Source organism: Hordeum vulgare, chromosome 7H (assembly GCF_904849725.1).
Source record: "Hordeum vulgare subsp. vulgare chromosome 7H, MorexV3_pseudomolecules_assembly, whole genome shotgun sequence".
NCBI lineage: Eukaryota > Viridiplantae > Streptophyta > Magnoliopsida > Poales > Poaceae > Hordeum > Hordeum vulgare.
In genome coordinates this window covers 612,897,979-612,918,259 of record NC_058524.1, presented here as the reverse complement: position 1 = coordinate 612,918,259, position 20,281 = coordinate 612,897,979, and the positions used below count along the sequence as shown (strand labels likewise).

The 20,281-nt window shown below is 46.3% G+C and overlaps 2 protein-coding genes across 2 annotated transcripts; both read right to left on the bottom strand.

Moving 5' to 3' along the window:
• Positions 1 to 2,649: 2,649 nt before the first annotated feature.
• Positions 2,650 to 7,750, bottom strand: LOC123412170 (zinc finger CCCH domain-containing protein 18-like). Its single transcript, XM_045105110.1, has 5 exons — positions 7,232 to 7,750; positions 5,558 to 5,644; positions 4,927 to 4,989; positions 4,727 to 4,786; positions 2,650 to 3,242 (listed from the first exon to the last, which is right to left on the bottom strand). Exons 1-5 carry the CDS (start codon positions 7,610 to 7,612, stop codon positions 3,081 to 3,083), a joined length of 753 nt encoding a protein of 250 aa, XP_044961045.1. The 5' UTR covers positions 7,613 to 7,750; the 3' UTR covers positions 2,650 to 3,080.
• A 6,619-nt stretch (positions 7,751 to 14,369) lies between these two features.
• LOC123410795 (BTB/POZ and MATH domain-containing protein 2-like) lies at positions 14,370 to 15,826 on the bottom strand. The gene has a single exon (XM_045103735.1). It carries the CDS (start codon positions 15,652 to 15,654, stop codon positions 14,548 to 14,550), a length of 1,107 nt encoding a protein of 368 aa, XP_044959670.1. The 5' UTR covers positions 15,655 to 15,826; the 3' UTR covers positions 14,370 to 14,547.
• Positions 15,827 to 20,281: the final 4,455 nt, after the last annotated feature.

The following is a 20,281-nucleotide window of genomic DNA, read 5'->3' as shown; positions in this document are numbered from 1 at the left end:
TCACACGAATGGTCTCATAAAAGCTTTTAGAAATGCCATTCCAATCTACATCCACAAGAATACCAAAGCAGGAAGTAATTTTGAGCAAATACTTTCCAAGCGCACCATTTTGGAGGTACCCCTTCGATCTATACCCATGCTCCAGTTAATCCTGCATAGTGGTTCAACATACCTTGCCATTCAACAACCTTAACTGAGACACCATCAATAGGTAAATCACACGGAGGAAAATCAATCAGATCATCAACACTTCTCCGGGGAGGAAACCTTAACATAAACTTCTTATCCTCCTGTTCTCTTATCTGCCAGGGCCACTCCTTGTTCTTGCAAAAGATTCCATTCAGTTGCATCAACAGTTCAGAAGCAGAAACCTCTCCCCTTACAACATGAAGTAATGCACAATTTTTATAATTCATCCAACTCGATTCTGTAGACACATGGACGTCAATATGATAAAACCCTAGACCCGTAGCAGCGCTCCCAAAGTAGGTGGCAGTGGGATGTTGACGAGCCCATGCTGCACAATTGTTAACATTGTGCCCTCCCGCATAGATGAAGCACTTCTTGGGCTTAATGCAATTACCAACGTAATGACCGAACCAGCTACAGTTGAAGCAGGTCATCTCTTTGTACCTTAGATCCAGAGCTTGGACAACACGAGGGGTCAGGATCGCCGGCGGACGTGCTATTGGTGCCATCACAGCCGGATTGCCTCCAACAGCCTGATTCTTCCATGCCACTTCCCCCCCCTTTGTTCATGGTTTGGGGTGGCTTCGCAGGAGCAGGAGGGGGAGGTTGAGGAGGCTGGGCTTGCCCCCCTGGATAGGCACTGTCTTCTTGTTAGGTTGGGGCGCGGAGACCGCTGCTGTTGCTGACGTCCAACCTCCATTCCCCCCTTAACCACCTCAGTGAAGGATAGAGATCCATGCCCGATCCCTTCTACTGAAAGCTTGAAGGAGGTCGGTATAGGATCAAATCGACCAAGGTGCTTCAGAGGGAAGCAATCATCTCTGGTAAACGTTCTGGATCGGAAGAGGTCTTTCCTAACCCAAAAGGTGTTAGGTATGGCAAAGCTAGGGTTTGGAGGAGGGGAGAGGAGTATATATGGGGTCGACGGCGCACAAGGGAAGGAATAACCCAGAGCTATCTGAAAAACTCCTCCGTCACCTCCTCGGATACGTTTCCCACAAGGGAAGACGGTTTTTGAAAACGAGCTTTCCTCCTAACCACACATCCATGGATGAGAGGCGCAGGAACCGGAGAGGGACCGAGACCCGTCATTTTCGGACTGATATCAGGTGCCTTTGGTGGTTTGGCCACCTCCTCCCGGTTCGTTGCCGGACAAAGCAGTTTGACCGGAGTAGAAACTCCTTCCCTAGGAACAATGAGCACAGGGTCCGATCCGAGAGAACAACATTCGGATTCGATGACCAGATGGTCACTACAAACTCTCTTAGAATAAGCACAGATACGGGAGGAATTCAGTCGGAATCGAGGTACCTGATTACGGTGAGTGTAAACCTCACCGCGATCTCCCGACCATGGTTGTGGTTCCAAGCTGCGAGGCAACTCATCCCCCGCCCGACGCCCCCGCACCCCCGTGGCAAGCACCGAATGTTGGAGGTGTCTGCCAGGAGCGCGAGTCTTCAGGGGGTGCGGGGCGGTCTGACCCCCGGAGGCAGCGCATCGGGAGGAAGCTGGGACAATTCCAGCACCGACAGTGAACGAATGTTGAGACGGGAGGCACTCTCCGCCTTAAACCCGCGCCACCGCAACACCTGGATTGGATTCGCAGCCTCCGCATCCTGTATTGGCCAGAAGATCAGCTCGTAGTCCATTCCCCCGTCGTCTTCGCAGAACCGAGCTCGTTCCTCGAAGGTGGATCTCCGAATGATATCCACCATGATCTTCGGCCACTCGGACGGTCGGGGAAGAGCCCCGGACCACCCACAGTTCCACGACCGGCAGCTGCGCCACCGGAATCGGCACGGGGGAAGCCATCGGGGCCGCCACCATCGCCGCAGGACGAACGCGCCTCGCTCGGCCTCCACGCCTCTCCCCCGCCATCGCACAAGGAGATCGGAGAGATGAGGGTTGGTGGGAGGGGAGGAGAGGCTGAGGAGGTGGGATAATGAGGAGGGGGTGGTTGGGAACGACCATTAATTGTGGGATTCGGGAGGTTCGAGGCAGGGACGGAGCCAGCATCCAAGCATAGGGGGGCAAAGTTCATATGAAATGAAGTTTTTTGGCTATAACAATCATTATTATAGTAGAAAATCAATTTGTTAGGGGGGCCTAGCCCCCCCCCCCCCCTCGTCCCCCCTAGAATCGTCCCTGGCTCGAGGTCGCCTCCCTGTCGCCCGTGGCACGAGTGGAAAAGTCCATCAACCCCATTTCCTTTCTAAGTTAGCCCTATAGTAGAACAATGTTCATTCGTCCTACGACGATGGTGGCGCAGGTTCAAGGCTGAGGAGGTGGGATTCCGGTTTTCCTCCTAAACTGGGTCAATTTATTTAGGTTTTCAATCAAGTTTTTGTTATAAACTGAATCAGCCATAGCTTAAGGGGTAACTTTTGGCTTTGACAGCTTTTTGAGCAATATATTTTGATGGGAATCCCTTTCCCATGACCGTTCAAAAAAAAAAAAAAGTAGCGCCACGCGTCGCAATCATGTTCAGCTGGATTCTACCCAGTTCCAAACCCGCAAAAACTTTGGGGAGCCGCCGACCATGCTCAACCCTACGTTTTTCTTCTTTGTCTGTAATCCTCTTGGGCGTTTTGCCCGCTTTTCATTCTTGATCGCACCCTTGCGACTACCCTGTAAACTGCGCTCCCGACCTATCTTAATACAAAGCCAGCGTTGCTGGCAGTTCAAAAGAAAAATCTCAAAACTAAACAGAAGAAAGAAAAATAGCTAAGGTAACACGACCGATTGCTCTTCCTCCCTGCCAGCACGAGCGATCAGAGATCGCGCCTTCCAGCCTCAGATTCAGCCTCCTCCCCTATACACGGTTAATGAACTTATCAGGTTAGCCGTCAGGCGCCACCACCGGAGATGGACTGGGTTCCCAAGCGGAGCCATCACGGAGCCGCTGGTGCGTCGGCGACATCCTGCGCCGGAATGTTGAGGTCAGGGAGCGCGAACCCGCCACCGGCTTGCTGCGGCTTCCTTTGTCGCCGCTCCTCCTCTTCGGACTCGGTCCTCTTCCGCTTGCTTGACGAGGAAGAATGCTCCAGCCTTGTCTGTGAAATTGTTCACAAGGAAAATGTTAGTATGACCTTCACACAAAGGCAGCGTCCCAAACTTCCGGCTCGTCTAGAAAACCAATCCCCGGATCGACGGCGACAGACTGGGTTCTGAAATCTAGAGGGAAATTCGGATGAGGAGTTGCTGAATTTTAGTCATTAGCAGCGCAGAGGCAGAGTGAGCTAATGCTATGATCAAACGCTGAAACGCAGCATGCACCAATCTGTGGCTACATTAGCAGGGCAGGATGCTCGCCATGAGAGCACTGGCACGGCATTGGTAGAGGAGAGCACGGCGATGGTGCCATGCCAGACAAGAGGAGAGCAGGGAGAAAGCAAATCAAGCAGGGACCGTCCAGCTGGCTGGCCCAGCCTAAACATATTGCCACCACCGTGCAACTTGTTCAGCTGTTTGTTTGGTGTCAAGCAGAGACGAGGATGGTACCTACACCATGCATCTTCCACTATAGTAATGGCGGGAGCGCTGTAGCAGGGCATTAAAGAAGGGCACGAGATCGTCGTGCCCGTCCGGGCAGGTGCGCACGGATCCATTTGCTTGCAGGTAGGATCAGCGGCAACCTCGCCTTCTTTATCGCACACGATTCTGTTCTGGACAGCGTGCGTACGGCCAGCTAACACCAAGCAAAGACATCTTCTACTTCTACATATCACTGTGCTGTGCATCCATTTGCACATACAGCACGCCCAAGTATTGAACTCAATATTTTAAATAGCAGGCTACGGCAAATAGCGGCGAGCCTCTAAATCAGCTATAGCGGTATATTTGTACATGATACCATTTAGCGACACCCTGCTGAAAAGGCTATAGCGAGGCTATAGTGGGCTATTTAAAACTATGATTGAACTGCGTACAATACAGTATAGACAGTGAAGTGTCCAGCTCAGAAAGTAACTTATAGCTCAGCAGGAATTCCGTCTAATGGCATCAACTTTCATCATATTCTAACCCCGCCGGGCCCATGGCCAGCGACACCACACCAAGACGACGACGACGACGAAAATCCACGTCTTATAACCTTGGCCTGAAGCTTATCCGGACGGCACCGGTCGCAGTCAGTTTTCTTCCGGACGGCAACAGCAACGGTGGTTGAGAGGGTTGCGACCATCAAATCAAAACAAAAAATCGTGCTACGAACCACAGCACAGCACAGAGAGATTAAAGCAGGACCCATCCAGTGGTCTGGTGCCCCGCTGGGAGGCTCAGGACGATCGATTTTTCACTCTTATTCTTTTGCCATCGATTCATCCATTCACTTGTGCTTGAAGGCTTGCTCTACCAGGCAATGCAAGTGGGAGGCGCCCAACCGGTTTATCTTTCTTTCTTTCTTTCTTTCTTTCTATGTGCTTATGATTGCACACTCGGGCAGAGAACATCTCGCCCAACATGGAAGCATCTATCTATGCTACGCTGCTACTGAGAAGTTAAGATTGGTATAATAGTGCGCGTGCGTGGCACTCACCTCTAGTGTGCCGTTCTCCTTGGAGAGCGCCTTGCAGGCCATCTGCAGCGACTCCATCTCCTGTTCGAATCAAAGGGAATATGTTGATATAAGAACAACATGAAAACAATTTTTCATAAAACTAGAAGAGTACCTTCTTCTAAAAATACCAAGGGGAAATATAAGAAAGAGCAAGCTGATGGTGCTTGTTAATGAATTACCTGGCGAAGGACGGCGTTCTCTGCCGACAGGGACAGCACCATCTGCTTCACCTCCGGGAGCCTCTGCAGCAAACCACGGCACAAGTTCAGGCCAGATCCAGCAAGCCAAAAAGCCATCCATATGCTAATCTATTTTTCTCCTTCATCATTTCTTTATGGGCAATCTGAATATATGATGCAACCGGTCATCACTCCAGACGGGACAGGGCCGACCATCCGGCGTTGATGAGGAGATGATCTTTTTGGGCACGCAGCTTTCTTGCCTTTCTGGTCCTATGGACAGCAAGCGCGCGCTTTTATCCGCCTGCCTCTCCCTCTCTCTTCATCTTTGATTCCTATGGTGGCAACAAGTGGTTGCACCACCCGCTTTATTCCACCAGGCAAAGCAACTAAAAACCAATTAAGAATGCCAGCCAATTGAACAGCCTCACTTCTCCTACGACTGACTCCGTCTGCCTGGACTGTGCCGCCTGCTGACGCGGTTTAGGAATTCGATGGAAACCTGACTAGTAGTAAAAGTCTACAACTTCGTTCAAATGTATGACTATATCTAAACACGGCTTCGTACTACTGCACTGCCCCCAGCCAAACTCGCTTCCAATGTATGGTATGGAGCGAGCGTGAAACTTACCATCTTCTTCCGGGACCTCTGCCCCGCGGCGCGGGGCGGCGGGGCCGGCATGATCAACGGGCGCCGAGCTCCTCCGGCAGAGCCCACCTGCAGCAGCGGCAGAAGAAGAACAATTGCAAGATCAGTTGTTAGCTTACGAGATGCTGCTGGTAGGAAGAGAGAATCAAGAAAGCGAGAGTGGAACCAACCAACGACCAGCGGAAAGAATGAAAGCAACGGCAGCTGACACATGTTGTTTATTCAAAAATAAGAAGAAAAAAACCGAGCGAGGCATGAAGGAACGATGATGATGATGATGAGCATGCCGGCCAAAGTAACTCCCCACTAAGGCCTCGTTCGGAATCTCTCCCCGCCGCTCCACTCTGTGTAGTTGTGGAGCTCGGTGTCAGCCGCTCCGTCAAAATAGGCTCCGGAAGCGCAGCTGATGGAGCGGAGAGAAACCGAACAGGTAGTAAGAATGCACCGGCGCTCCTTTGGCCACATCACGTGAAACGCATTAAGGTTTTGGGTTTTTGAATCGGTCCATCGGCAGTGCGTGGACACCAACGACCACCTGCTACCTGTCATCCTACCATCTACTACACACTTGGAGTTTTTAAATTCTTTCTTAAAACAGAAGTTGGGGTTTTTAAATTGATGAATGTGTAGATAGAAAAATGGTTTCTCGTTGACGGGACGATGGCATGTGGGGCCTGCGCGAGGCCATGTACGTACGGTTTGGGAAAGCGGCTGTGTACCGTGTGCGCCACCAACCGAAAGGTGTTTCTGTGTGTTGCTGGCGTGCGGGACGGTACACGTGGCGGGAGGCATGTGGCCACGACACGTCGTGTCTACCTCCGTGTCCGGCGGCACGGCCATACGCAGCGCGCGACCCGGGCGCAAGGTCGAGCCAATCGGCGGCGGCCACGTGGATCCCGCCGACGCGCCGGTTTGACACCGTGGGTCACAAAGTCCCAACTGTCCAGTAAAAAAAAACAAAGTCCCAACTGCATGGCGGGTGGGGCCCGGCCGCAGGGGCCACTGCTAGCCACCGCGGCGCGGGGAGAAAAATCCAAATGCACGCAAGGATAAGGGCCGGCGGAAATTACGGCACTGCCCTCACGAAAGAATGTGGTTTGGGGAAAGGCGTGCAGTCAGGAGCGGTAGCTCGTGGTCAGGAGTCACCAACCGCTGTGAATTGCAGTCAAGCACGCGCAACGTACTAGTACCATACAACGTAATGGCCATGGCTATGCAGAGCCATCCATCACACGACCGTGGCAAGATTAAAAAAAAAATCGGAAGCCATTGACATTCAGAGCGGACGCCCGTGAATTGGACTTTTTGATGCGAAGACGAAGTGGGATGAGTGGAGCAAGAAGCGGGGTATCTGGAGTTGGACCGAAGAAAACATTCGTTAAAAAGGGATGCGAGAAAAGATCTTTTGCCAACAAAAAGGCGGGTGTGGTGCGGTGAGGGGGGAGGAAAACGATGTTTCATCCCCGATGCAGTTGCACATCCTCTCACTGCCATACCATTGATGACATGGTACAGGGGTAGATTCGTCCGTCCAATCAGGCGCTGCGACGACGGAAAGCAAAGCACAAACGCAGGCAGGCAGGCGGCCAACCACACACGAGAAAGGAGACAAACAAGGGAAAGCATGGACGTGCGCGCGCTCGACTAGGTACCTACCTTGCCCAAGGAGGAAGAAGCTGGGGTGGCGGCGATGGCGGCCGTCGCCGGTGTCGAGCAGAAGGCGCCGTCCTCCCCGCCGCTGGTGGACGCGCCGGAGCCGGAGCCGGAGCCGCCGCTGTAGTCGAGCGGAGACGCGGGGCTGCCGCGCGCCCACCTCCTCCCCTTGTTTGCCGCGGATCCTGAGCGCGACGACCGCGTCCGCTTCCCCCGCGCCACCGACGGCCAGCCCGTCTCCTCTTTCTTCGCCATGGCTTCGGAGGACGGCTGCCCGCTCGTCTTCCATGGCGGCGTCCACCCGGCCAGGTCCGCCGCACGGAGCGAGCAGATGATGCCCGCCGCCTCGGCCACCGCAACACATCCCTCGGCCTCCTCCGTCATGGCGCCCGGTGAGTGGCACGCAGAGGGAAGAAGGGGAACGACCGGAGGCGTGGACGAGAGGGAGGGAGATGGTAGGCAGGCAGGGGGATGGGTGGGAAGGTGGGATGGAAATGAGGCGGGCGTGCTGCGTGTTGTGGAACGGAGGGATGCCAACCAACGCCACGGCGTGCCTTTTAAATGGCCGGAATTATACCGCGGAATGGCATCCGGCCCCACCCCCTCTCTGCTGCTGCAGCAGCTACGGGACGCGCCGCGCCGCGCGGGCCGCCACGTCCGACTCCTCCCCCGCGTGACTCCGGAGTTTGGACGACCGACGCCGCTTACAGGTGGGGTTATGGAGGGTGGCCTGAGTGTCAGTGGTAGGACGGTGCAGCGTGTGGGCCGGGTGTGCTGGCTTTGACGGCGGCCCTGTGCGGCGGCGACGACGACGTGGATGAGCGCCGACCGGGGACTGTGCAGGGGAGGGGATTACCGGTGAGCTCGAGGTGGGACCGTGGTGTCAGCGGGTAGGAGACTCGAGGCGTACGTTGGAGGCAAGACTGCGGCACGGCACTGGTTGTGGCGTGGTGTCCGGTCAGGCCAGGGTGCAGCACGGCACGCCACGGAAGGAACGCATTTGCTTCACCCTCACCTTCCGTGGCGGTCCTGCGAGCTGGGATGCCGCCGACCGGAGTACTTCGCTCAGGAAATTTGTTTTCGTCCGTTTCGACCGGTACAATAGTTTCCGGCTGCTTTGCTCCGGCCAAAATCCACAGTTTTATCTACACCGAATATTATTGAACGAGATGGATGTTGGGGTGCTTTTGTGTTTAAAACACGGGCATTTCGCTCCTTTGAGATGGTACATTCCATAAGCATTGTCAGGGACGACATGGCCTTTTCTGTTGGGCGTGCGATCGTCGGATCTCTTCGGCAACCATTCGCTAACGGAGTCTTGTAGATGTCAATCAAAAGTATCAAAGTCGATCAAAAGAAGCCAGTCATTAATCATTTTCCAAAGTCTGAGCATGAACATGCATTTATAGAAGAGGCGTGACCCGAATTCCTGAACTTGCTTGCATGGCGGACACATATCATAGTTCGGCCATCCATGCTTGGCCAGCCTATCGGCTGTCCAAATCCAAGCTTGAGCAGCCAGCCAAGAAAAGAACTTGACCTTGGGAGGGTCCAAGCTTTCCATATCATGTGCTCCATAGGTGAGTGAAGTCGTTCCGAAGAAATGGACCGCGTAGGCAGAGGTCGCAGTGTAGTGTCCGCTGGCTAAGTCCTTCCAAACAATGTCATCCTCGGCATGGTTGTCAAAGTGAAGCCTTGGATGGACGTCCAGAGGGCCACGAATTAACGCATATGTTGCAAAGTGAAATTCGCGAAAAGTTTTACCTTAGCCAACCAAGCATTATTCTTCAACGCTTCTCTAACCTTCTAGTCTTGCGGGTTGAAGCCGCAAAAATTAGTGGGGCTATCTCCTTTAGCTCTCTGTAATTAATCCAAGGAGCCTTCCAAAAAGGGGTTCTTGCTCCATCTCCAACTGTGATGATGGCCGGTGCATAGAAGAAGTCAAGATCATGCTCATTACATAGGTTTCCCATACCAACCCATAACTTGAAAGGCTCTTTCCATTCAAACCAAGGCCATCGAAGGCTTTGCAACATATGTCACTTTCCAAATCACGGCATATGGAAGGATCAACATATGATCCTTCCACATGAATATTACTATTCAGGCTTTGCAGCATATGACCCTCTCTAAATCACGGCATGTTGCAGATTCACGTGCAAATTTTATGCAGATTCGTAGTATACTTCATTTGATGATCACTGCTAAATACAACCATCAGGAGGCCCTTCTTCACATTGTAACTCCTTGGTGCTCTATTAATTATAGAGTAAAATACACTCAGGTCCTAAAAGTATTTTAAGTGTGTCAATCATTAGGTCTTAAAAGATTCAAATCGTTCACCGCAGGTCCTATATTTAATATTTGTGTGTGCATGTCGGATAAATTGTTTTCATTTCTTATATTACTGTGAACAAAATGTATTTTCTCTTTTGAGTTTCTACTAACTAAAAGATTGGAGTACCTTTCATTTTAGAATTTTGCAAAATACTAAAGGGGACAGAAGTTGTGTGTACTCTGCTTTGCTGATTTCTTTCCTCTTGTGGTTGTTGTTGCTGTTGCCGATTGACAATGTGGAGAGTGTGTTGTAAATATCTTTAGAGGCTCTAAAGAAGACTTTGTACTCATCATTCTCATAGTGAAGTTGTGTGGACCGGTCGGTCCACAACCGTGGTTTTTTTACTCCTTAACTTGAGGAGGTTTTTCCACGTTAAATCCGGTGTCACATGTGCATATTGTTTGTGTTATTCCGCTGCTTACTTGTTGGTTGAAGCTCTTCTCAAAGTTCATCACAAGAGAAGGGGACAATGTAGTGTGTATATTTGTCGTGTAGGTGAATTTGTGCAGCTCATTGTTGTTGTTCTGCCCCAACAAAGTGGCATCAGAGCCAGGTTTGTTTGTGCAAATTGTTGAATTTCTTGTGGTGAAAGATGGAATTGGATAGCATGAGGATGATATCTTTGAATGGTACAAATTACCTAGTATGGAAGGGCAAGATGGAGGACTTGTTAGATGTGAAAGAATACTGGAAACCAGTGTTCTCCAGTGAGACGCCGGAGGGCATTGAGGAAGGTCACTGGAAGGTACTTGATCGTCAAGCTTGTGGGTTTATTCGACAATGGGTTGATGACAATGTTTTGAACAATATCATTGATGAGACACATGCACACACCTTATGGAAGAAAATGGAAAAGTTGTTTGCCCGAAAAGAAGGTACATACAAGATGTTCTTGATCAAAAAATTGATGTGTTTGAGGTACAAAGAGGGCACTCTAATTGCAGATCATGTGAATACATTCCAAGTCATTATAAATCAGCTTTCTTCAATGGAAATAACATTTGAAGATGAATTAAGAGCCTTGCTGCTACTAGGATCATTACCGGACAGCTGGGAGACCTTTAAGGTCATGGATTGCAATCCAGCACCTAATGGAGTTGTCATTTGGAATCTTGTGAAAACCAGGGTACTAAATGAAGAATCCAGAAAGGTGGCTGAAGCTAGTTCTTCCTCACATTCAGAGGTGTTGGTCACCCAGTCCAGGGGGAGAAGCAAGAGCAGAGGTTCAGGTAAAGGGGTAGAAAGAGGTAGGAGCAAATCAAGAGGCAAGTATGCTAATTATGAGTGCTATCACTGCCGTGAGAAGGGCCACATTAAGTGGCAATGCGACAAGTGAAAGAAAGACAAAAAGAAAAAGAAGAAGGAAGATCAAAAGCAAGCTGTCTGTGATAGTGACACAGAGGGAAATCGAGTTACTGCAGTAGAAGAGGACATCATGCTTGTTATGCATGAAGAAAATGAGGGCAGATTTGGTGACACATGCTCTAGAATTATCTAGATAAAAGGAATCCCCATGATAGAGCCCTCAAGGTGGCCAATGATTTTAGAACTAAAAATGATAAGCTTGAAGTTGCTCATGCTAAACTCCTTGAGGACTATGAGCACCTCAAAAATGGCTCAAGGGCTATTAAGAGTTCGCTCATCAAATTCACCGAGTCTCATGCCGAACTTGAAGCTTCTTATGCTAAAGAGCTTGCCAAGTTGCCTTCTCCTCTTGTTGTTAATGATGATGCTTGTGCTACTAACTCTATTTCTTGTGAAGCATCCATTTTAAATAAAATGTTGAGCTAAGGTCTCAACTTGAGTTGCCATCTAGCAATTATGTGAAATTGGAGGTTTTTCCACGTTAAATCCTGTGTCACATGTGCATATTGTTTGTGTTATTCCGCTGCTTACTTATTGGTTGAAGCTGTCCTTAAAGTTCATCACAAGAGAAGGGGACTTTGTAGTGTGCATATTTGTCGTCTAGGTGAATTTGTGCAGCCCATTGTTGTTGTTCTGGCCCAACAAAATCGAGATACATGTCATCTTATTTTTTATTTCCTCCGTTCCAAAATAAGTGTCTTAACCTTAATACTCCCTCCGTTCCATAATATAAGTCTTTTTAGAGATTTCACTAGAAGACTACATACGGATGTATATAGACATATTTTAGAATGTAGATTCATTCATTTTGCTTTATATGTAGTCTCTTAGTGAAATCGCTTAAAAGACTTATATATTTAAGAACGGAGGGAATACAATTTTATACTAGTATTAGTATAAAGTTGAGACAGTTATTTTTAAACGAAGGGAGTATGATTTTTTTATTCCTATTGCATTCGTAGCCTATGAAGTAGTATGAACAAAGGAGGCCTTAACTTGGTCTCGAAAAGAAGAAGGGGAGAGGCGGGGCATCGGGAGGAGAAGGCCGGCGACCCTGGGGCTCGATAACGGCGACCCTGGGGCTCGATGACGGTGACCACAGTCCTCCATGCGCGCGACATCCCACTCTCATCTGGATCCGCGGCTCCGAGATCTGCAGTACTGTCGGCAGCCACGAACATGTCCTCTCAAGGCGCCTCTTCGAGCAGATAGTACCTCGAACTTGAAGGCCCCAATCGACGGCGGCCGTCCTCTGCCTCCCTGGCACTTCCCTCTGCGTAGCGATCGACTCCGGTCGCCTGCACCTCCCAGGATCACCACACCTGACCCACCCATGGGTTACCGCAGCCCATCGCCCCTGGTGGAGCAACGCCGTGGGAGGGCCCAGGACTTCACTCCCCTCCGCCTTGCACAGCCGCTCCGGCGGGCGACCCGACCAGGGGGCGAAGGGGATGAGGCAGGGGAGGAGGTTTGGAACTGGGGAGGCATGGGATTTTGTGGCAGGCGAGAGTGAAGGGAGGGGGCGACCGGACGAGGCTGCCATGGGCCATGGCTACTGTGATCAGATGGATTATTCTGTCCGTGATACGAGTAGAATTCTATGTCATGGACAAGAAGAGGAGCTGTTGGTGGGAACTGGGTGGTACTGAATTTTCTACTATGATCCTGAATTTTGTACCCACTAAATCTGTAAGCCTGCTGAATGTTGTTGCTTCTGAATTTTATTCAGAGAGTAATTTTCTGCTGCTAGTGCTTCTATTGATGGCTGCTGATGTGCTTGCTGCTATATTGTCCTAGAAAAAAAAAATTGCTGCCCTTCTGTGAACATCTATGTTGTCTTGGTGCGTTTCTTGAATCATCTGAATGTGTTTGACTGCTATGTATAAACATGCGAATAGAGTCACAAATTGTGCATATTTTGTTCCGATACGTGTGGAGCAAAGCATAATCTTCATACTCATGTATCTATGCAACTCCAAAGTTTGTCATCCAAACAGGATTTGAAATTAAAGAATAACTATAAGATTCCATGAGCCAATTGAGTGAACAACCAAACAATATAATCCGTATTCAAACCCACTTTAGTTTCGTTGGAGAATTGGTATTCCGGCCCATGCAAAATTGTACCCTCCAGTTCATACATCCAAACATATATATAGTCTAAAGTGAATCGAATAGATTAAGTTTGTGTTTTAAGAATAGAAATTTGCATTGGGATTTCCAATATGCTTCCATACATTTGTCATCCAGACATTTCTCTTTGTTATTTCTCCAACATAACAAGGTGAGAGGGTTGATTTATCTTTAGAACATTCTTAACAATGACGACGGCAGAAATATTGCAACCAGTACACAATCAATATCACCTTATGAACATGTGTGTGCCATCCGCAATCTATGAGGTTTAGGTTGAGGTCATCATCTTTTGTCTCCGCGGCATGGACATTTCTCGATTGGAGTAGCGGGCATGGAGAATGGCGAGAACACGATCGGACAGGAAGGGAAAGGGAAACACGGGTGCCAGCTGGATGACCCGAAGGTGGGGAAGGACATCACAAGATGGCAACGATAGTGTCCTTCAGGCGACCCGAGTGGCAAGAATTGACCATTTAGGATATTTTTTCTTTGCACCTACGTTTACCAATTTTGACTCTAGTTCAATTGATTTTCTTTACATCAACTTCATTTGTTTTAACATGGTTAGATTCACTTTTATTTCAGTTTTTTGGAACCAGTTGTACTCGGTTAAGACTTGAGCTTATTATTAATATATGGCCGTATGCATCTTTCGATGCAGAGGCCGGGGCTAAGCCTCCTTTTCTAAAAAAAAAAGATTTAAACATCTAACCATTTTAAGTTCCTCACACTTCTGCCATTCTTCCACACATCCATTGAGAATTGGTGAACAGTTATGTCCCGGGGTGGTAGAAGACGACATTGGCATGTCAATATAGTAGATGCTAGAGACTAGAGTACAAGGTGTTATGTTTTTTAGGAGGGGGGGGGGAGGGGTGTTAGGTTGTACCATCGTCCATGAACCTTGAGCATGGCATGCCAATTGATAGGCAGAATTCATGACAAAAGTGAAGAAAACATGCCAAAATTAGAAGTATTGATATCTTCAAGCACACGTTAGTAAGTAAGAACAGAGTATTGGTATTGTCAAACACGCATTAGTAAGTAAGAACATAATGTTAGAAAACAAGACAAGGGAAGGAAAAGCGAAGAAAACATAAAAAAAATAGAAGTATTAGTATTGTGAAACACACATTAGTAAGTAAGAACATAGTGTATAAATTAGCTACTCCCTAATATAAAAAAATCTGCATCGATTCATTAATTTCTTGAAGTTTCTGTTTTCCAATTATTCATCACATTCCACAACAGACATGGTCATGGTAGCCAATCACTCACTACATCGAGAAAAGAATGAGCACATAAAGGGAAACTTCGAAACAGTAAATGTGATCATGAACAATGAAAATCATCTTACACGATATTGCTGATATAACATAGGCAGAACTTAACCCTTTTCAAGAAAAAAATGACAAACTAAATCTCAGGTTGCTATGGTGTTAACTAAAGTAACTTCTCGGGATTTATCTGTAATGAGCATTTAAATTTTCCGAGTCTTGGTTGCCTTTTCCCACATATCAGCAAAGATAGTAGGGCATGCTCTTTTCAGGTGTTTGTACCCTTTACTTGCCAACACACCATCCATTGTACTTAGGGAGTTGATAAATTCAATGCAAGCATCTTTGAGCATGTTGCAATTGTTCTGGTCAGCCAGAGCTAATGTGGTCGCCACGGTCTCCTGATCAAACCTTTGGCAAAGTTTCCTCTCGCACATTGACTTCATCCTTTCAATGGAATACGTATCTGCAGCCACAAGTAAATGCCTAAGCATTTCTTCGCACTCACCAGAATCGAGGTCGTTCATTGGTGGTAGTGAGTCTGTGTAGATGAATTGGAGCAGTCCTCTAAAGACAGCGGGCTGCATATCTGGAATGGTTGTGATGCCCCTATGCTCTTTCCTCATCGGTCCATAGAACTGCGCCCAGAAGACGGGCGACCGCATCCCAAGGACGATCTTGTGAGCCGGGAAAACCTGCTCTTGGATCTTGAAATACACATCAGCTCCCTCTGGAGCTCCCAACAATTTAGTAAGATTAGTAACCAATTCAGATGGAGGTACCTGGATGTCACCGATCAGTCCAGTATCCACCTCCACGGCATCCTTCAATGTGATAACAGTAAGTTTGCACGCGACGATGATCGAGTCGTCCAGAATGTATGACGACCCTAGGAGCTCACACTTCTTCTTGAATGCGACACAACCCCATGCCCCGAGTTTCTCGTTGCGAGTGTCGAACACCACAGGAGGTACGTCGCGGATGTTGGCCGAGTTAAAAGGCATCAGAGGCGGCTGGATGGCTTGGCAGACCAGCCTCAGATCATACATCGCCCTCACCACAATGTTCTTGGTCTTGAGCTCGAGGAAAACTGAAATATAGTCCTTGCTGCCCTCGTTGTAACCGTCGGGGTAGAAGCGGATGCACCATTCATGGCCACCAACGGTGAACGTGGTGGACTTGATGCACCTTCCGACACCGAAGCCCCTGTACACGCCGTAGTTGTGAATTTTGTACATGTGTGTGCCGTGCACAGTCTCCGGGATGCAGGCTGACGCCGTCATCGCCCGTGTGCTTTGTGGTGCGGCCATTGATGGTATCTAGGAGAAGGTGAATGGCGGCCGGTGAGACGATTCGTGAGGTGGGAAAGGGCAGCGATGGTAGCTAGGGTAGCGGTGGGTGGCTGCAAGGGGAACGACCACACAGTGAGATGGGATGGCGAGGATTTGATGATTTGGGAGTGTATCAGATTTCTATTTTTGATTCACAGACATGTATATATAGAGGCAGGCCAATCAAGGCATTAAAACGTGCATTTAAAATTGGACAACTTTATGCTTAGCGTTTGTATCGAAACGGCTATTTTCCTAGCCGTTATTATCCAACGTCTATATTTTCAAACGTTTATATCCTATCGGCAATATATCCCAACGGCTATATTCTACACATGTCTGTCTCGGCTTATAAATGAAATGAAAACGAAAATAGATTGCGATTGGACGGATGTATTCAACCATGAAACGTGAATTGGTACTCACTAGCCTCCAAAATAATTCGCCAAAAGTTGTTTGGAAACTTGGCTCAATTCCAAACACTACTTGCCGCCGGGAGCCCCTATTTATCGCCTTCAACTAGTCCACCTTTGGATTCACAGAAGGGGCAACAAAGATGGGCCAGCCCACGCATGCAACAGTCTACAACCTCTTTTTTCTGTCTTTGTACTCTTGTTTAAATTTTAAAATAGTCTAAATATGTATATTACATATAAAACTCTAAAAACCTTTTATAAAAATTTGAACTAGTATTAAAAAATGTAAATCAACCATTCAGAAAAAATGTTGAATGTAAAAAATGTTAATGTTGAATGAAAAAACACTTTAAAAACACTCTAAACGGCTATTTAGTTTTGAAGTAAATGTTGAATGTATTGGAAAAATGATGATTTTATTATCAAATATATCAAAATGTTAATCAAGCATTTGAAAAAATATTGAACAAGTGTTTGAAAAATGTTAGTGAAGCATTTGGAAAATGGTATATGTGTATAGAAAAACGTTGACCATCTATAAAAAATGATAATTGGTTTATCATATATATATATATATATATATATGTTAGTCAAGCATTTAGAAAAATGTTGAACAAGTGTTTGAAAAATGTTAATCAAACATTTAAAAAATGTGAAATGTGTATAGAAAAAACGTTGACAGTGTATTCATAAAAAGTTTAATCTTTTTACTTCAAAACTCTTAATAAAGCATTTTTAAAAATTGTTATTTTTTAGAAAAGGTTGACCATGTATTTATATGTTATTATTGTAGTTAAAAGATGTTAATCAAGCATTTGAAAAATGCATATAGAAAAAACTATTGACTATGTATTACAAAAGAGTTCAATTTGTATCGGAAAAATGTTAGATTTTTTTTTTGAACCGAGCTTTCTCCCCTTTCCATTACTTTCATAACGAAAATACAATGTCTTAGGACCAGAAAAAGAGAGGGAAAGGGAAAAAAACGAGTTCAGAGCAATATCAGGAAACCCGCCATTCATGCCTGTCATCAGGAACATGAATTGCGGGGCAAAAACCTGATATCACCCAAAACCACACTACAGGAGATATAAGTATCATTACCACCACACCTATCATCAGGCCAGGCTCACCAAAAAGAGCACAAAATACCAAACTAAAAACAAGTTTTACTCCCAGCAGATCAAAAGAAACTCGCGCACCACCACGGACAACAGATCGCCATCATCGTAAAACAACATCACCATTCATCCCAGATTCCTTCACCCTCAGCCCGCTCGGTTGCTTCTGCCATCGGCGGTTCGCACAGATGTAGCATTTGAGCTGCACTTCTCTTCAGCATTTGGGCCCCCTTCTTGACATTATCTGCCATCTCTGGTTTCTGCATACCTGCCCAGTAATCCAAAAATGCACTTGTTGTGAAAGTAATTTCAAAAGGAGTATTGATAAATTTCTTCTCAAAGGTAGCCCTATTCCGGGCCAACCAAATGGACCAACAAATTGCAGCTAAGCCAACAGTGTATATTTCATAAAGGCCTGGCAAAAAAGCATATAACCACGAAAAGACCTGCCAGATTGTTCTCGGAACATAACTAGTACCAATAACAACACCTATTGTTCTCCATACAATCTTGGCCACAGAGCATCCGAAGAAAAGGTGCTGTGCCGATTCAAGTTCACTACAAAAAGAACATTTTATATCTCCCTGCCACTGTCTTTTTTTCATATTATCTCTAGTAAGAATAGAATTTTAAAACAGTTGCCACAGGAAAATTTGTATTTTCAGAGGAATTTTAGCCCCCCAAATCCACTTATAATGAGCTCCTGCAAGGTTTCTCTCCAGCCATCTGTACATAGACTTAGTGGAATAAACTCCGGAGTTATCCAACTTCCAGTAAACCTCATCATTTTGATCTGCACAAATTTTGTCTAACACCAATTGCTTCATATTTTCCCAATTTTGAAGCATAGCTGGAGATAACCTCCTCCTAAAGGAGGTAAGATGATTCATACTTTCCAATTTATCCACAGTACAATCTTTATCTAAACAAATTTCAAAGAGATCAGGATATTTATCTTTCAACAGAAAATTCTCACCCAGATCATCTAGCCAGAGACTAGCAATGTTACCTTTCTTAAGCACCACCCCTCTACCAGCCATATAGTATTCTTTAACTTTCATAATATTTTTCCAACAAGGAGAATCAGAAACTTTCTGTTTAACTTTAGCTACAGATGTCCTTTGGAGGTACTTAGCTTTCACAATATCTTGCCATAAACCTTCCTTCTTTTCCAATTTCCACCACCATTTGGTTAACAGGCTAATATTCTGTTTCCTCAGATCTTTAACCCCCAGGCCCCCTTTTGTTTTAGATCTACAAACACGTGACCATTTCACCATATTATAACCTCTTCTTCCTTTGCGATACCAGAAGAATTTTCTTCTCGGCTTGTCCCATTTTTCCAGCGTTGATTTCTTAAGCAACGCCATGGACATATAGTACGAGGGGATGTGAGACAGTACCACATTAACCTTAATAAGTCTACCCCCACTAGATAAAGACTCACTGATCCAGGATTCCCCATGACTGATGAACTTGTCATCAACAAAAAACCAGTCACTGCATTTAAGCCCAGCATAACTGACCGGCATACCTAAGTATTTAATAGGAAAGGTCCCAATCTCACAGTTGAACATATCAGCATATTTTCTCATAATATCATCATCAGCACCAACCGAGAAAATCTCACTTTTCACAAAATTAATCTTCAGACCAGACATGATCTCAAAAAGATAAAGCAGCAGTTTAATATTCAAGGCATTCTTAATATTGTCTTCAAAACACAAGATAGTATCATCTGCATACTGGAGGATAGCCACTCCATTTTCAACCAAGTCTGCTGCTAGCCCAGTAAATAGGCCATTATCTTGTGCTTTCAAGACCATCTTAGTAAGGCAGTCAGCAGCAAGATTAAAAAGGAAAGGTGATAAAGGATCCCCCTGTCTCACTCCCTTGGCACTTTGGAAATATTCTCCCACCTCATCATTTAGTTTCACACTGACAGTACCACCCACCAGAATTCTTCTAATCCATTCAATCCAGCGTGGGTTAAAATTTCTTTTAGTATGGCATTCCAATAAGAAGTCCGAGTTGACTTTATCATATGCTTTCTCAAAATCAAGTTTAAGGACAATCCCTATTTTTTTCTGAGCATAAGTATGATGTAGGATCTCATGTAATGACATGATCCCGTCCATAATATCTCTATTTTTAATAAAGGCATTCTGGTGTCGACTAAACAAGATGTCCACATGGGGTTCTAATCTAATAGTTAACACCTTAGTAATCAGCTTGTAGATACATCTAAGTAAGCAGATGGGTCTGAACTGCTGCATTTTATCAGCTCCAACAACTTTAGGTAACAGCGTTATTATACCATAATTGAGTCTCTCCACATCAAGCTTATTTTCATGGAACCAATGAAAAAGGGGCATCACATCACCCTTAACAATGTACCAGCAAGATTGAAAGAATTCTATAGGTATATTATCAGGCCCGGGGGCTTTGTTATGTTTCATAGAAAACAGAGCATTTTTCACTTTTGTATCAGAAAAGGGTCTAATTAAGAGAAAGTTTTCAACATCACCCAATTTCTCTTTATCACACCACATATCTTCATAAATATTGCACAAGTTCCCAGGGGCAGGACCAAAGAGTTCTTTATAAAAATCAGTAGCATGTTTAAGCATGTTCTTGTTTCCTTCTATAATCATATTTCCACAGCTAAGAGACACAATAGTGTTTATTCTCCTCCTTCCATTCACAATCCTATGAAAATACTTAGTATTACTATCCCCTTTTAGCAACCAGCTGTCATGTGATTTCTGCATCCAAGCTACCTCCTCTTCCAGTAGCAAACCATTTAACTCAACCTGCATTTCCACTTTCTTGCAATATAGCTCACGATTCAAAACACCATTTTCTTGCAACTCCTCAATACGACCTAATTCCTCTCTAAGCCACTTCCTTCTTTTCCTCGCATGACCAAAATTACTTGAAGCCCACCCTTTAAAATACTTCTTGAATCTCTTTAATTTGATATTCAAAATGTCAATAGGATTATCAGAATAGACAGGCTGCATCCAGATTTTAGCAACCACTGTATGAAAATCAGGTTTGTTTAACCAG

Excerpts from the sequence above, each read along its gene's own strand:
- LOC123412170 (XM_045105110.1), bottom strand. The coding sequence starts at position 7,612 with ATGACGGAGGAGGCCGAGGGATGTGTTGCGGTGGCCGAGGCGGCGGGC. Across the intron at positions 5,645-7,231 it reads CTTCTTCCTCCTTGGGCAAG|GTGGGCTCTGCCGGAGGAGC; the intron begins GTAGGTACCTAG and ends CCGCTGCTGCAG. Across the intron at positions 4,990-5,557 it reads AGAGGTCCCGGAAGAAGATG|AGGCTCCCGGAGGTGAAGCA; the intron begins GTAAGTTTCACG and ends GGTTTGCTGCAG.
- LOC123410795 (XM_045103735.1), bottom strand. The coding sequence starts at position 15,654 with ATGGCCGCACCACAAAGCACACGGGCGATGACGGCGTCAGCCTGCATC.